The sequence below is a fragment of the Lepidochelys olivacea genome, assembly GCF_965140295.1.
Source record: "Lepidochelys olivacea isolate rLepOli2 genome assembly, chromosome: 2".
Classification (NCBI taxonomy): Eukaryota; Metazoa; Chordata; order Testudines; family Cheloniidae; genus Lepidochelys; species Lepidochelys olivacea.
Window position 1 is genome coordinate 270,319,339 of NC_140412.1, and position 13,888 is coordinate 270,333,226.

The 13,888-nt window shown below is 67.5% G+C and overlaps 1 protein-coding gene across 1 annotated transcript in view; it reads left to right on the forward strand.

Moving 5' to 3' along the window:
* The first annotated feature begins 915 nt into the window (after nt 1–915).
* LOC311516811 (SCO-spondin-like) overlaps nt 916–13,888 on the forward strand; it is a 129,641-nt gene continuing 116,668 nt past the window's right edge. Inside the window, exons 1-9 of the mRNA XM_084621145.1 lie at nt 916–1,018; nt 3,669–3,807; nt 5,117–5,329; nt 6,617–6,699; nt 9,046–9,216; nt 9,721–10,051; nt 11,602–11,897; nt 12,467–12,625; nt 13,762–13,847. Of these exons, the coding sequence (XP_084477271.1) occupies nt 3,704–3,807; nt 5,117–5,329; nt 6,617–6,699; nt 9,046–9,216; nt 9,721–10,051; nt 11,602–11,897; nt 12,467–12,625; nt 13,762–13,847 (1,443 nt within the window). The 5' untranslated portion in view covers nt 916–1,018; nt 3,669–3,703. The remainder of the gene's footprint in view (nt 1,019–3,668; nt 3,808–5,116; nt 5,330–6,616; nt 6,700–9,045; nt 9,217–9,720; nt 10,052–11,601; nt 11,898–12,466; nt 12,626–13,761; nt 13,848–13,888) is intronic.

Genomic DNA, 13,888 nt, shown 5'->3' on the forward strand with positions numbered 1-13,888 from the left:
GCAGGTGGCTGATCACTGTGTGACCTTGGCGGAGTCTCTGCCCTCCTGTGCCTTGATTTCCCTATGTGGGGGGTGGGACCCCTGTACTTCCCTGGGGGCTGGGGAGCTCCCTGTTTGCAAAGGGGGCTGTGCACGTGTCCCCTTCTCCCCACACGCTAATTGCAACGGGCTCTTGTTATCCTGGCTGGGCCCCAGGCCCCTCGCTCAGAAGCTACCGAGGTGCAGCTTTGCATGCTGGGACTCGTAGTCTCTGTGGCCCACATAGCCCAGGACCTGTGGCCATGGCCGGTTACAGCTGAGGCCCAGGGAGGCTGCAGGCCACGAGCAGGGAGAACTGGAGCCGTTAGCGACGGGAGAATGGCCTAGGTCCAGCTGGCTCCTCCGCCGAGCCCAGGGCATGGCTGGTCCCTGCACCCTTCCCTGGGGCCGCGCCCGGTGACTGTCACGCACGGGGCCCCCATCTCACCCTGGAGACAATTGGCTGGCTGGGATCACTCTGGGGGCTCAGGCCATCCCATTCCTCGTTTCTGTTCCCCCTGGAGCTCCCCTGGACCGTTCCCTCCCCCCTCGGGGGTCACACTCTTTAGGCAGCTCCCGGTCGGCCGTCACCAGTAAGTTCAGATGCCCCCTGCCCAGAGACACGCCGCGCACAGGGCTCCGTACCCGCCGGCCAGGCCTTGGCTCATCCCCCCAAGTGTGTCCTGTGAAGTGTGGGCTGGAAAGACCCCGGCCCCCTGTGGCCGAGGGGAAGGTGGGGGTGGGGGGTTTCCGTCTGAGTGGGCAGAGCGAATCCATGCCGCAGCAGCTGTGTTTCCCGGGAAATTCTCCAATCCAGGCTCCTCCGATGGCTCCGAGTCCGATTAAACGGACAGGATATAAAGCCCTCCCTCCGGGCTGCTGCTGCCCCAGTCCAGAGGGGAAGAGCCACCCAGAGATGTGGCCCTAGGTGCAGGGAGCGGCTGCGGGGAAGGCAGACCCAGGCGAGAGCGCTGGGGTTTTGGGACTCCAGGAGACTCAGGTAAGGGGGTTTCGGGTGCGCGAGGGTCCTGCGGGCTCGGAGCAGTTAAGGGTGGAAAATCCTGGGGAGACTCCTGCCCAGCTCCCACCCCAAAGCCTCTGAAGCGAGGTGTGCAAGATCCCCACGCTGCAGCCCCCACTCTCATCCTGCCCAGCGTGGCTGTGGGCATCCAGTGTACTTCCTACCCCGGTATGAGCGTGGGGCAGAGCAGGGATCTGCCTGTCTCGGACCGCTGGTCAGAGGAAGCTGCAAAACACCGTGTGGCGGACAGTACTGAACTAGCCAGCCCCTAGATGAAGCTGCTTCCCCATAGCAGTTAGAGGTTGGCAGGAGGGTTTCTAGCCTTTCTAAATTCTTGTGCTATCTAACATAGCTGTGGATGTTATTCACATGAGTGTCTAGTCAAATCCTTCTTTGAACCCACCAAAGCTCTTGGCTTCAGAACAATCTTGTGGCAGTGGGTTCCAAAGGTCAACTATTGTCACGGAGTCCTGGGGCGATGCTCTGGAACTGCTCCTTACGAAGCCAGGCAGGACTCTGGGGAAGTCTCCTTCCTGGGAGCAGCCTGTCTGCAGGACACACAGCTCACCCGGCTTCCACCTTCCTGGGTCTGACCTCGGAGCATTCAGCCTCCTCTGCCCCTCCGTGCGCTTCCCACAGCGAGTCCGCCCAGGCGGGGTCTGGGGAAGCCAGAGGGAAGCCAGAGCTTGTAGGGCAGAGAACCGGACCCCTCAGCTGGGTCCATTTTGGGGGGCAGTGAGCCAGACAACCACATCTGCCCTTCACTCCATGTCCCCAGCCAGCCCCAAACTGAAACTCCCTCCAGCCCCCCTCCTGTGGACTTTGTCCCTTTCCCGGGCCAGGAGGGCACGGGATCCCTTTGTTCTCCAACCCTTTAGCTCTCACCTTGCAGGCGGGGAGGGCCCAGGCCATCAGTTGCCAGGAAACATTCTCTGTGTCCAGACCCCTGCACACACCTGCCCTCTAGGGCTCTGCAACAATCATACACCCTTGCCCCACCACCTAGATACTTAAGAACTGGATAGGGGAAACTGAGGCACCCCCACAATATTCAGAGAAAACATTAAGAACAGTCCCGCTTCGTCACAACTATATCTGGTGTCTCTAGAAAAGCCAATGTTTCCATACCCCACGCTGTGCTGTCAGGGAAAGTCCCAGTCTGGAGCCCCTCTAGGGAGGGGAATATTCTCCACTGCTGGGTGGGAGCCAGCGGGGACTGTGCCAGTCTGGGCCTCCCGCAGTAAAGGGGGGCTGACCCCTGTCACACCTTGGGGCCCGGTGGAGGGGGCAGCTCTGCGATGGGCAGCGAGGTGCGGGATCAAGGTGCTAGCTGGCCGGCTGAGACATGCGTGTGAGCACGCTGCACACGCTGGTGTGGGCGTGTGATTCCCAGCTTGGGCAGGCTCCCACGCTAGCTCTGCTCGAGTACGTGCCCACGGGGTCAGGCGGGGCGGCTGGCCTGACCCCTCACCGTGCCGCCGCTCCACGCGGCTGTTCTTAGCTCTCTCGCTCCAGCCCAGCGAGCGCCTCTGACCCCCGGGGATTGGCACCTCCCAGCTGGTGCACAGACGTCGCCCATGGGACCCTCGCCAGCGCTGGGCAAAGCCAGCCCCAGGGGAACCGCTGGGGTCCGTAGGGCTCCCCCCGCCTGCTCCTACCGAGCGGGGCTGTCTGTGTCGTGAGAACGGCCACAGCAGGTGAACGCCCCCGGCGGCTGCGGGGCGAACGGTGGCCATGCGGGGTGAAGGTTTGCTGGCCATCTGGCCGCTCTTTGGTGCTTTCTTCCATTTGGAAAAGCCTCAGCTGCAGTCGAGGAGCAAAACACTCCTGTGACCAGCCTCACCCTACGGATAGCCGAGAATAGCTCTGACGGGCCGTGCTGAAATGCCTTGGTGTGAAGGGCTGGACCAACCCGGAGTAACAAACCCACCTGGGAGAGCCCTGGGCCGCTCCCAACCCTGGCTTGGGGGGTCTGAGCTCCGGGAGAGCCGTGGGCCGCTCCCAGCCCTGGCTCGGGGAGTCTGACACCCCCCGGGAGAGCCCTGGGCCGCTCCCAACCCTGGCTTGTGGGGTCTGAGCTCTGGGAGAGCCGTGGGCCACTCCCAGCCCTGGCTCGGGGGGTCTGACTCCCCCTGGGAGAGCCCTGGGCCGCTCCCAGCCCTGGCTCGGGGGCTCTGAGCGCCGGGAGAGCCATGGGCCGCTCCCCGTAGAGCTGGGGGGGTCTGACACCCCCCGGGAGAGCCCTGGGCCACTCCCAGCCCTGGCTCGGGGGGTCTGAGCTCCGGGAGAGCCCTGGGCTGCTCCCAGCCCTGGCTCGGGGGGTCTGACACCCCCCGGGAGAGCCCTGGGCCGCTCCCAGCCCTGGCTCGGGGGGTCTGACACCCCCCGGGAGAGCCCTGGGCCGCTCCCAGCCCTGGCTCGGGGTGTCTGACACTCCCCGGGAGAGCCCTGGGCCTCTCCCAGCCCTGGCTCGGGGGGTCTGAGCTCCGGGAGAGCCCTGGGCCGCTCCCCATGGAGCTCGGGGGGGTCTCGGCTGGACGGTTCACTGTGAACAGTGGCCCAGCTGGCCCTAGCAGAGTGCGGAGGTCTGAGCTCCCCCCGCTCCCGGTGAGCCTTTCTGTCTCGGCAGGCGGCACTCGGCGACGGTGAGGTTGGCTGCGGGCCATGCCGGGCACAGCACGGGGCCGGGGCCTTTGCCCTCCCACCAGGGAGCTGATGGGGACGCTGGTCTGGCTCTCGCTCTGGGTGACGGTGGCGCTGTCTGAGGGGTAAGGACGTGTCTCCCGCTTTGGGTTCTTCCAGGAGCAGCCAGCCCCGGGCTCCCACCGGAGCTGTTGCACCCCCTACCCCCCAGGCCCTGCACCAGGAGGGCCCCAGGACGGAGGGGAGCAGAGCTGCGCCCCAGGGCGTGGGGATGTGAACCCCCAGGTGGCCCTGCAGCCACAGGGCTCCGATCTGCGCTCTGCCTGCCCGTGGTCCCCGGGCCGGTCCCCGCAGGTCCGCACTGCGCTGGGGTCAGTGGGGGGACGGGAAAAGCCTGAGTCCACTCGCATCCCTCAGGACAGAGGGGTGAGGCAGTGCCGGGGGCAGGGTGAAGGTTAGTTTAGGGGCCCCCGCTCTCCCCCTAGGCTGGGCTCCTCACCCCCCAACTCCAGCCAGTCCCAATGCCTCACAGCCCCCGCATGGCTTCGCCCTCGCCCTCCGCTGCTCGAGCAGGGGCCGGGCAGTCCGGTAACCCCATGGCAGCCCTCCCCCTTGTGACTCCAGTGAGAGTGCGGGGGGTGGGGGAGGGCTGGGAAGCCAGATCCCCACACAGCTGGGACGGGGGAGCCAGGCTCCCCGAACCCCGCGTCAGAGCTGGGACGGGGGAGCCAGGCTCAGCACAGGCCTGGGCTGCACAGGGGGGCTCCGGATCCGAGTGCTGAGGGTTTGGTGCTGGGACTCCTGGCCAGGCTTGGCCGGTTCAGGGCCGGGATTGCAATCTGGGGGGAGGGGTGGGAAAGGCTGGGTCCAGCGTCCTGGTTTAGGGGTCTGGGTCTAGGGCTCTGGTTTGGGGGTCCAGGGCTCTGGTTTGGGGGAGCTGGGTCCAGGACGCCAGTTTGGGAGTCCAGGGTTGTGGTTTGGGGGTCCAGGGCTCTGGTTGGGGGAGGCTGGGTCCAGGGCTCTGGTTGGGGGGAGCTGGGTCCAGGGCTCTGGTTTGGAGGTCCAGGGTTGTGGTTTGGGGGTCCAGGGCCCTGGTTGGGGGGAGCTGGGTCCAGGGCTCCGGTTGGGGGAGGCTGGGTCCAGGGCTCCGGCTGAGGGGGGCTGGGTCCAGGGCTCCGGTTTGGAGGTCCAGGGTTGTGGTTTGGGGGTCCAGGGCTCTGGTTGGGGGGAGCTGGGTCCAGGGCTCTGGTTTGGAGGTCCAGGGTTGTGGTTTGGGGGTCCAGGGCCCCGGTTGGGGGGAGCTGGGTCCAGGGCTCCGGTTTGGAGGTCCAGGGTTGTGGTTTGGGGGTCCAGGGCTCTGGCTGGGGGGGCTGGGTCCAGGGCTCGGTTGGGGGGCTGGGCCCGTTCCTCGTGTGGATGCCGGTGCGGTTGCAGGCGCTGGTGTGAGAGGACGGAGCAGGTGACGGAGGAGGAGGTGGTGAGCCCCCGGCGCGAGCAGGCGGTGCCCTGCCCGGACGTCTACCAGTACAACCTGGCGGGCTGGCGCATCGACCAGCACAGGATGCGCCAGGCCTACGGTGGGGACCAGGCCATTGCCCACTTCCATGCCCAGGCCGGGCCCACCGCCCCCCTGTGCTACATCTACAAGTGAGTGGGCCGGGAGAGCGGGGGGGTGTCATGGGGTCCCCGGGCGATGCTCTGGAACTGCTCCCCATGAAGCCAGGCAGGACTCTGGGGCAGTCGCCTTCCTGTGAGCAGCCTGTCTGCAGGACACACAGCTCACCCGGCTCCCACCTTCCTGGGTCTGACCTCGGAGCATTCAGCCTCCTCTGCCCCTCCGTGCGCTTCCCCCAGCGAGTCCGCCCAGGCGGAGTCCTGGGGAAGCCAGAGGGTCCTGCCCCCCAGCTCCGCAGTCAGACGGGACTCTCAGCCGGCCAGTAAAACAGAAGGTTTATTAGACGACAGGAACATGGTCTAACACAGAGCTTGTAGGTGCAGAGAACGGGACCCCTCAGCTGCGTCCATTTTGGGGGGCAGTGAGCCAGACAAGCACGTCTGCCCTTCACTCCTCGTCCCCAGCCAGCCCCAAACTGAAACCCCCTCCAGCCCCTCCTCCTCTGGGTTTTGTCCCTTTCCGGGCGGGGAGGTCACCTGATTCCTTTGTTCTCCAACCCTTCAGCTCTCACCTTGCAGGGGGGAAGGACCAGGCCATCAGTGGCCAGGAAACAGGGTGTCGGCCATTCTCTGTGTCCAGACCCCTGCACACACCTGCCCTCTAGGGCTCTGCAACGATCATACACCCTTACCCCACCACCTAGAGACTTAAGAACTGCCTAGGGGAAACTGAGGCACCCCACAGGATTCAGAGGAAACGTTAAGAACAGTCCCACTTCATCACAGGGGGCATCCAGGCCAAGCCGGGGCCACCAGCGGGGGCAGAGCAGGGGATGCTGGGGGGAGGTGGGATCGGGGCGGCCAACAGGGAACCAAGGGAGATTCAGCCCAGGCGTGAATCCCTCAACTTGACCCCTCTCTGTGCCACCTCCCTCTCTGTGCCCCCATCCCATGTCTGTGCCCCACCCCGCCGTGCCCCCATCCCCTCTCTGTGCCCCCACCCCATGTCTGTGCCCCATCCCCGCCGTGCCCCCGTCCCCTCTCTGTGCCCCCATCCCCGCTCTGTGTACCCCCACCCCTGTCCTTGCCCCCATCTCCTTTCTGTACCCCCATTCCCGCTCTATGTACCCCCACCCCTGCTCTGTGCCCCCATCCCCTCCCTGTGCGCCCACCCCATGTCTGTGCCCCACCCTGCCGTGCCCCCGTCCCCACTCTGTGCCCCCACCCCATGTCTGTGCCCCTTTCCTGTGCCCCCCATGTCTGTGCCTCCACCCCTCTCTGTCCCCTCATCCATCACTGTGCCTCTCCCCTGCCCGGCAGGCCCCCGGACACGAGGCCCGTGGTGTGGAACCGCACGGTGCGAGCCTGCTGCGAGGGCTGGAGCGGGCCCCACTGCACCCAGGGTGAGGAGCCTGCCGGAGCCAGGCCCAGGGCATCGGGCTGGGGCAGGCGGGGGCTGGGTTTGGGAGGGCGGGGGTGAGCCGGGCACGGGGCGTCGGGCTGGGGCCGGCGGGGGCCGGGTTTGCGGGGGGAGCCGGGCACGGGGTGTCGGGCTGGGGCCGGCGGGGGCTGGGTTCGCGGGGTGAGCCGGGCACGGGGCGTCGGGCTGGGGCAGGCGGGGGCCAGGTTTGCGGGGGGAGCCGGGCACGGGGCGTTGGGCTGGGGCCGGCGGGGGCTGGGTTTGCGGGGGGAGCCGGGCACGGGGCGTCGGGCTGGGGCCGGCGGGGGCTGGGTTTGCGGGGGGAGCCGAGCACGGGGCGTCGGGCTGGGGCCGGCGGGGGCCAGGTTTGCGGGGGGAGCCGGGCACGGGGCGTCGGGCTGGGGCCGGCGGGGGCTGGGTTTGGGAGGGCGGGGGTGAGCCGGGCACGGGGCGTCGGGCTGGGGCCGGCGGGGGCCGGGTTTGCGGGGGGAGCCGGGCACGGGGTGTCGGGCTGGGGCCGGCGGGGGCTGGGTTCGCGGGGTGAGCCGGGCACGGGGCGTCAGGCTGGGGCCGGCGGGGGCCGGGTTTGCGGGGGGAGCCGGGCACGGGGCGTCAGGCTGGGGCAGGTGGGGGCTGGGTTTGCGGGGTGAGCCGGGCACGGGGCGTCGGGCTGGGGCAGGCGGGGGCCGGGTTTGCGGGGGGAGCCGGGCACGGGGCGTCGGGCTGGGGCCGGCGGGGGCTGGGTTTGCGGGGGGAGCCGAGCACGGGGCGTCGGGCTGGGGCAGGTGGGGGCTGGGTTTGGGAGGGCGGGGGTGAGCCGGGCACGGGGCGTCGGGCTGGGGCAGGCGGGGGCCAGGTTTGCGGGGGGAGCCGGGCACGGGGCGTCGGGCTGGGGCCGGCGGGGGCCGGGTTCGCGGGGGGAGCCGGGCACGGGGCGTCGGGCTGGGGCAGGCGGGGGCTGGGTTTGCGGGGGGAGCCGGGCACGGGGCGTCAGGTTGGGGCAGGTGGGGGCCGGGTTTGCGGGGGGAGCCGGGCACGGGGCGTCGGGCTGGGGCAGGCGGGGGCTGGGTTTGCGGGGGGAGCCGGGCATGGGGCGTCGGGCTGGGGCAGGCGGGGGCTGGGTTCGCGGGGGGAGCCGGGCACGGGGCGTCGGGCTGGGGCAGGCGGGGGCTGGGTTTGCGGGGGGAGCCGGGCATGGGGCGTCGGGCTGGGGCAGGCGGGGGCTGGGTTTGCGGGGGGAGCCGGGCACGGGGCGTCGGGCTGGGGCAGGCGGGGGCTGGGTTTGCGGGGGGAGCCGGGCATGGGGCGTCGGGCTGGGGCCGGCGGGGGCTGGGTTTGCGGGGGGAGCCGGGCACGGGGCGTCAGGCTGGGGCAGGTGGGGGCCAGGTTTGCGGGGGGAGCCGGGCACGGGGCGTCGGGCTGGGGCAGGCGGGGGCTGGGTTCGCGGGGGGAGCCGGGCACGGGGCGTCGGGCTGGGGCAGGTGGGGGCTGGGTTTGCGGGGGGAGCCGGGCACGGGGCGTTGGGCTGGGGCCGGCGGGGGCTGGGTTCGCGGGGGGAGCCGGGCATGGGGCGTCGGGCTGGGGCCGGCGGGGGCTGGGTTTGGGAGGGCGGGGGTGAGCCGGGCACGGGGCGTCAGGTTGGGGCAGGTGGGGGCCAGGTTTGCGGGGGGAGCCGGGCACGGGGCGTCAGGTTGGGGCAGGTGGAGTCCAGGTTTGCGGGGGGAGCCGGGCATGGGGCGTCGGGCTGGGGCCGGCGGGGGCTGGGTTTGCGGGGGGAGCCGGGCACGGGGCGTCAGGCTGGGGCCGGCGGGGGCTGGGTTTGCGGGGGGAGCCGAGCACGGGGCGTCGGGCTGGGGCAGGCGGGGGCCGGGTTTGCGGGGGGAGCCGGGCACGGGGCGTCGGGCTGGGGCAGGCGGGGGCCGGGTTTGCGGGGGGAGCCGGGCACGGGGCGTCAGGTTGGGGCAGGCGGGGGCCAGGTTTGCGGGGGGAGCCGGGCACGGGGCGTCAGGTTGGGGCAGGCGGGGGGCCAGGTTCAGGGTTAGGGAGCCATACATTGGGCTCCCCTGCACCCTCGGGAACGGGCCCAGGCCAACGCCATTGTGTTTAGCCCCCGTCCACACGGCCTCACCCCCAAAGGGAGTCCCGAGGCCACGCCGGGTGCCACGGGCAGGGGGAGCTTCCGCGGGCTCTGAGGTCTCTGTGGCCACCGGAGTTCTTTGGACATGTAGGGAGGCTCAGGGGTCATTGGGGGCACAGCGGGGCCCCGATGGAGCATGACCCAGGGCCTGGCCTCGTTCTCCCCTGACCAGTGTCTGTCGCTCTCTCCCAGGCGAGGGCTTCCTGGGACTCTGCTTCTCTACATGGCAGTGCCAGGCCGGCCTGGGCACCTGGAACCTGTCCCTGCTGAGCATGGCCGAGTGCTGCGGGCGGCCCTGGGGCCGCAGCTGGAAGAACACCTCCTCCGAGGTCTGCCTAAGCTGCTCCGCCCTGCCCCTGCCAGGCGAGTGCTGACTCCGGGGGCAAGGGGCACTGCCCTGCGTGCTGCTCCCAGTGCCAAGCCCTGCTGCATTGCCCCTGGGGCAGCGCCCCGGCCACCGAGCCAGTCCCACGCCACAGCACCATGGAGCCGCGGCCCCCGGGAGATGGCAGCTCCCAGCATGCCGTGCTCCCTGCATCGTGCTGTCCGGCACAGCCGCGGGGGTGCTGAGGAGCGAGACCCTCCCGCCCCCAGGCAGCCGCGACCCTCAGGAGAGACCCCAGGGTGGCCCTGGCATGGTTGATCGCCCGGCCCTGGGCAGCTGAGCTCTGACTAACCCTCCCAGGGGGGCGAGTCGGAGCCCCCCACGCCAGGTCTCCCAGAGGCCAGTTACTGGGTGACCCCCAGCCCATGCTGCCTCTCCTCGCCCCCACGGCGGCTCACAGCAGGTCCCGGTTCTGGAGTTCTGTGGGTGTCACCGGACCGTGACGTGCCCGCTAGCTGATCAGTCCCCTTGTTCTTCCGCAGGGGACCTGCCGGCCCCCTTCCTCCTCCGGCCCTTGCCCCCCACGGCCCTGCTGGGCCTGCCCAGGCCTCGCCACCGCCTCTTTGCCACCTGCGTCACCTGGGCCGGCTTCCACTACCGCAGCTTTGATGGGAAACATTTCCACTTCCACGGGGACTGCACCTACAGCCTAGCTGCTGCCTCTGATGGCACCTGGGCCGTGGACATCTCGGGCAGCGGGACCTGTGCACCATCACACTGCCACCGGGTACGGGGTCTCACCGGGGTCTTCCGCGACCAGCCAGGGCCTTGGGTGTTGGGGGCGGGGAGAGACAGGAAGAAAGGGAGAGGGGGGTGAGAAAAGAGCAAGGGAGAGTGTGACGGGTTTGGTCACAGAGACCCCTTTGGGACTGTCACCTGATGTACTGAAGTTACCTCTGAGCCCGTTTTCCCTGCCAGCCTGGGACTCCAGAACCCTGCCTTGTTGAGCCAGACACGCCGCAACACAGACCCAGGTCTGGTCCACGCCCCAAAGCTACAGGCTTTAACTGAAAACCACTCAGCAGGTTCCCTGTCTCCAGCACCCAGACACCCAGCTCCCAATGTGATCCAAACCCCAAATAAATCCGTTTTACTCTGTATAAAGCTTATACAGGGTAAACTCATAAATTGTCCACCCTCTATATCACTGAGAGAGAGAGATATGCACAGCTGTTTGCTCCCCCAGGTATTAATCACTTACTCTGGGTTAATTAACAAACAACAGTGATTTTATTAAGTATAAGAAGTAGGATTTAAGTGGTGTCAAGTAATAACAGACAGAACAAAGTTACCAAGCAAAATAAAACCTAGCACACAAGTCTAAGCCTAATACATTAAGAAACTGAATACAGGTAAATCTCACCCCCAGAGATGTTCCAATAAGCTTCTTTCACAGACTAAAAGAAAAGGAGGACGTGTGGCACCCTAGAGACTAACAAATTTATTTGAACATAAGCTCTCGTGAGCTACAGCTCACTTCATAAATTGGTTAGTCTCTAAGGTGCCACAAGTCCTCCTGTTCTTTTTGTGGATACAGACTAACACGGCTGCTCCTCTGAAACCTTCCACAGACTAGACTCCTTCCTAGTCTGGGCCCAATCCTTTCCCCTGGTGCAGTCCTTGTTAGTTCCAGCTCAGGTGGTAACTAGGGGATTTCTCAGGACTGGCAACCCCCTTTGTTCTGTTCCACCCCCTTCTATAACTTTGGCCCAAGGTGGGAATCTTTTGTCTCTCTGGGTCCCACCCCTCCTTCTAAATGGAAAAATACCAGATTTAAGATGGATTCCAGCATCATGTGACATGGTCCATTCTTCCTGGGCTGGAACACAGGGAGGCCTGCAAGTGAACAGAGCCACTGACAGCCAATTGTCCTAGTCAGTGGGGCCCATCAAGATTCCAAAGCACCATCCATGGCCCACACTTTGCATAATTACAGTAGGACCCCAGAGTTATACTTTATATTTCTAGCTTCAGATACAAGAATGATACATACATACAAATAGGAGGAATATATTCAGTAGGTTATAACCTTTGTAACGATACCTTACAAGAGACCTGTTGCAGAAAGCATATTCCAGTTGCATCATATTTACCCTAATAAGCATATTTCCATAAATCATATGGAGTGCAATGTCCTAGAGAGCGAGCCAGAGGATGGGGTAAAGACACACCAAGAGCAGGCTGGGTGTGAAGGGGGCTGCCAGGGAGAGCCCAGGGGGCAGACTGGCTGAGGAGGGGCCGGTGGAGGTCACCTACCCCGCTGCTCCGGAGAGCTTCGGGCCAGAAGGACCTCCCAGGGCACAGGCCGTGAGCTTCAGCCAGTTCTGCCTGGCTTGAGCCCTGTGGCTTGTGTCTGGCTACAGTGTCTCTCGCGGAAGTAGCCAGTCTGCTAGGGGAGCCAGCAAGGCATGGAGACTCCACACTGGCCGGGGAAGCAGGTCCCAGTGGCTCATCCCCGCGCTGTTAAAGCCACGGGCCATGTTCTGCCGTCCCCCTCTAGCTCCGCGTGCCCCTGAGCCGCCATCTCGCTCACTCCCTGCCCTGCCTTCCCCGCAGGCGCTGCACATGCTCTTCGGGCTGGACCTGGTCGTGGCTCAGGGCCGAAACGTCTCCGTGAACGGGGTCGTGGTGCCAGAGGGGGAGCCGCTCCTGCAGGACGGTGAGGAGGACAGAGAGCTCTGTGGGGGAAAGCCACAGGACCAGCACGCGGCACACAGGGGCTTCTGATCTGCCCATCTGCCTGGCAGAGCCGCGGGGTGTCCCCGTGTCCTGGGCTTCCTGGGGTCTCCCCAGGCCTGTTTGTCTCCAGGCACTTGGTGCTTAGGTCCCCTGACACCCACTGGGGTCCACCCATGCCCATCGCCTGGGCAGAGCTGGTGGGAGGAGAGGTCTAGCCTGGGACCGGCCTGCACGGGCCCCGGGGAGGGACTGCTGGGGCCATAGGGGCGAGCTAGGAGGAATGGGGTGGAATTAAGGGACACACAGAGCACCTAGGCCGTGCCCAGGCAGGAGCAGGCCGACAATCCGTCACCCAGGGCTCTGCCCAGCCCAGCCTGGGGCTCCCAGCCCCTCCTGGAGACGATCCCACTGCTGGATCCATCTCCCTGGCAGGGAGGCCCCAACATGCAGCCCATGCACCCGTTGCTCAGTCCTGGCCCGTCTCTCTGGGCCCTGGCTGGCAGCCGGGCACGTGGCTCTGCTGAGCTGCCCACCGCTCTCCCCCCACAGGGATCAGCGTCCGGTGGCTCGGTGACTTCGTCTTCGTGGAGAGCGGCCTGGGCGTGCGGGTCAAGTCTGACGGGCGCCACACGGTGTATGTGACGGTCAGCGGGGAGCTGCGGGGCACCACGCGCGGGCTCTGCGGGCTCTACAATGACGACCCTGCCGGTGAGCACAGCCCTGCGGGGGCAACCCGCCCTGCTCACCGCGTGGGGCCGAGCCCCCTGCCGACACTGCTCTGCCCCCAACCCGCCCTGCTCACCGCGTGGGGCCGAGCCCCCTGCCGACACTGCTCTGCCCCCAACCCGCCCTGCTCACCGCGTGGGGCCGGGCCCCCTGCCGACAGGGCTCTGCCCCCAACCCGCCCTGGTCACCGCGTGGGGCCGGGCCCCCTGCCGACAGGGCTCTGCCCCCAACCCGCCCTGCTCACCGCGTGGGGCCGGGCCCCCTGCCGACAGGGCTCTGCCCCCAACCCGCCCTGCTCACCGCGTGGGGCCGGGCCCCCTGCCGACAGGGCTCTGCCCCCAACCCGCCCTGCTCACCGCGTGGGGCCGGGCCCCCTGCCGACAGGGCTCTGCCCCCAACCCGCCCTGCTCACCGCGTGGGGCCGGGCCCCCTGCCGACAGGGCTCTGCCCCCAACCCGCCCTGCTCACCGCGTGGGGCCGGGCCCCCTGCCGACAGGGCTCTGCCCCCAACCCGCCCTGCTCACCGCGTGGGGCCGGGCCCCCTGCCGACAGGGCTCTGCCCCCAACCCGCCCTGCTCACCGCGTGGGGCCGGGCCCCCTGCCGACAGGGCTCTGCCCCCAACCCGCCCTGCTCACCGTGTGGGGCCGGGCCCCCTGCCGACAGGGCCCTGCCCTGGGGACCCGAGACAGCTTCATCTCCATCAGCCCGGCTGGGAACGTCTCTCCCTCGCAGCACTCCCACTGCTAGGGAAGGGGACGGGGGCACCTCCTGCATCCCCGTGCCGGGGGCACCTGCCCTGGTGCAGCAGGATCCAAGCTGCCGTCCTCCGGTCCTGCTGGGTGAGGGCCCCCAGCTCGCTCCAGGGGCTCTTCTCTCCTGGGCCTGCCTGTGTCTTGGTGACAGTGCCCCAGAACAAGCCCTCCCACTGTCCATGCCTTTCCCCTGGGGCGGAGCAGGGAGCAGACACCAGGGCCTGTTCCTGGCGTGAGCAGGTGAGCGTGGAGTGAGAGCTGAGGCTGGAGATCTGGCCCCGGGGGGGTGTCCCCATTCCCAGCCCCCACCTGCCAGCAGGGGCGGTTTCCTCTCCCCACATCCCCAGCGCCTGTTTTGCTTGCAGATGACTTCCTGCGTGTAGGAGGGGATGTGGCCACGTTCGCCGCCAGCTTCGGGAATTCCTGGAGGGTCCCAGATGCCAGCCCAGAGGTAGTGGGGAGGGCCCCTGCTGCAGTCCTCTCCCACGGCTC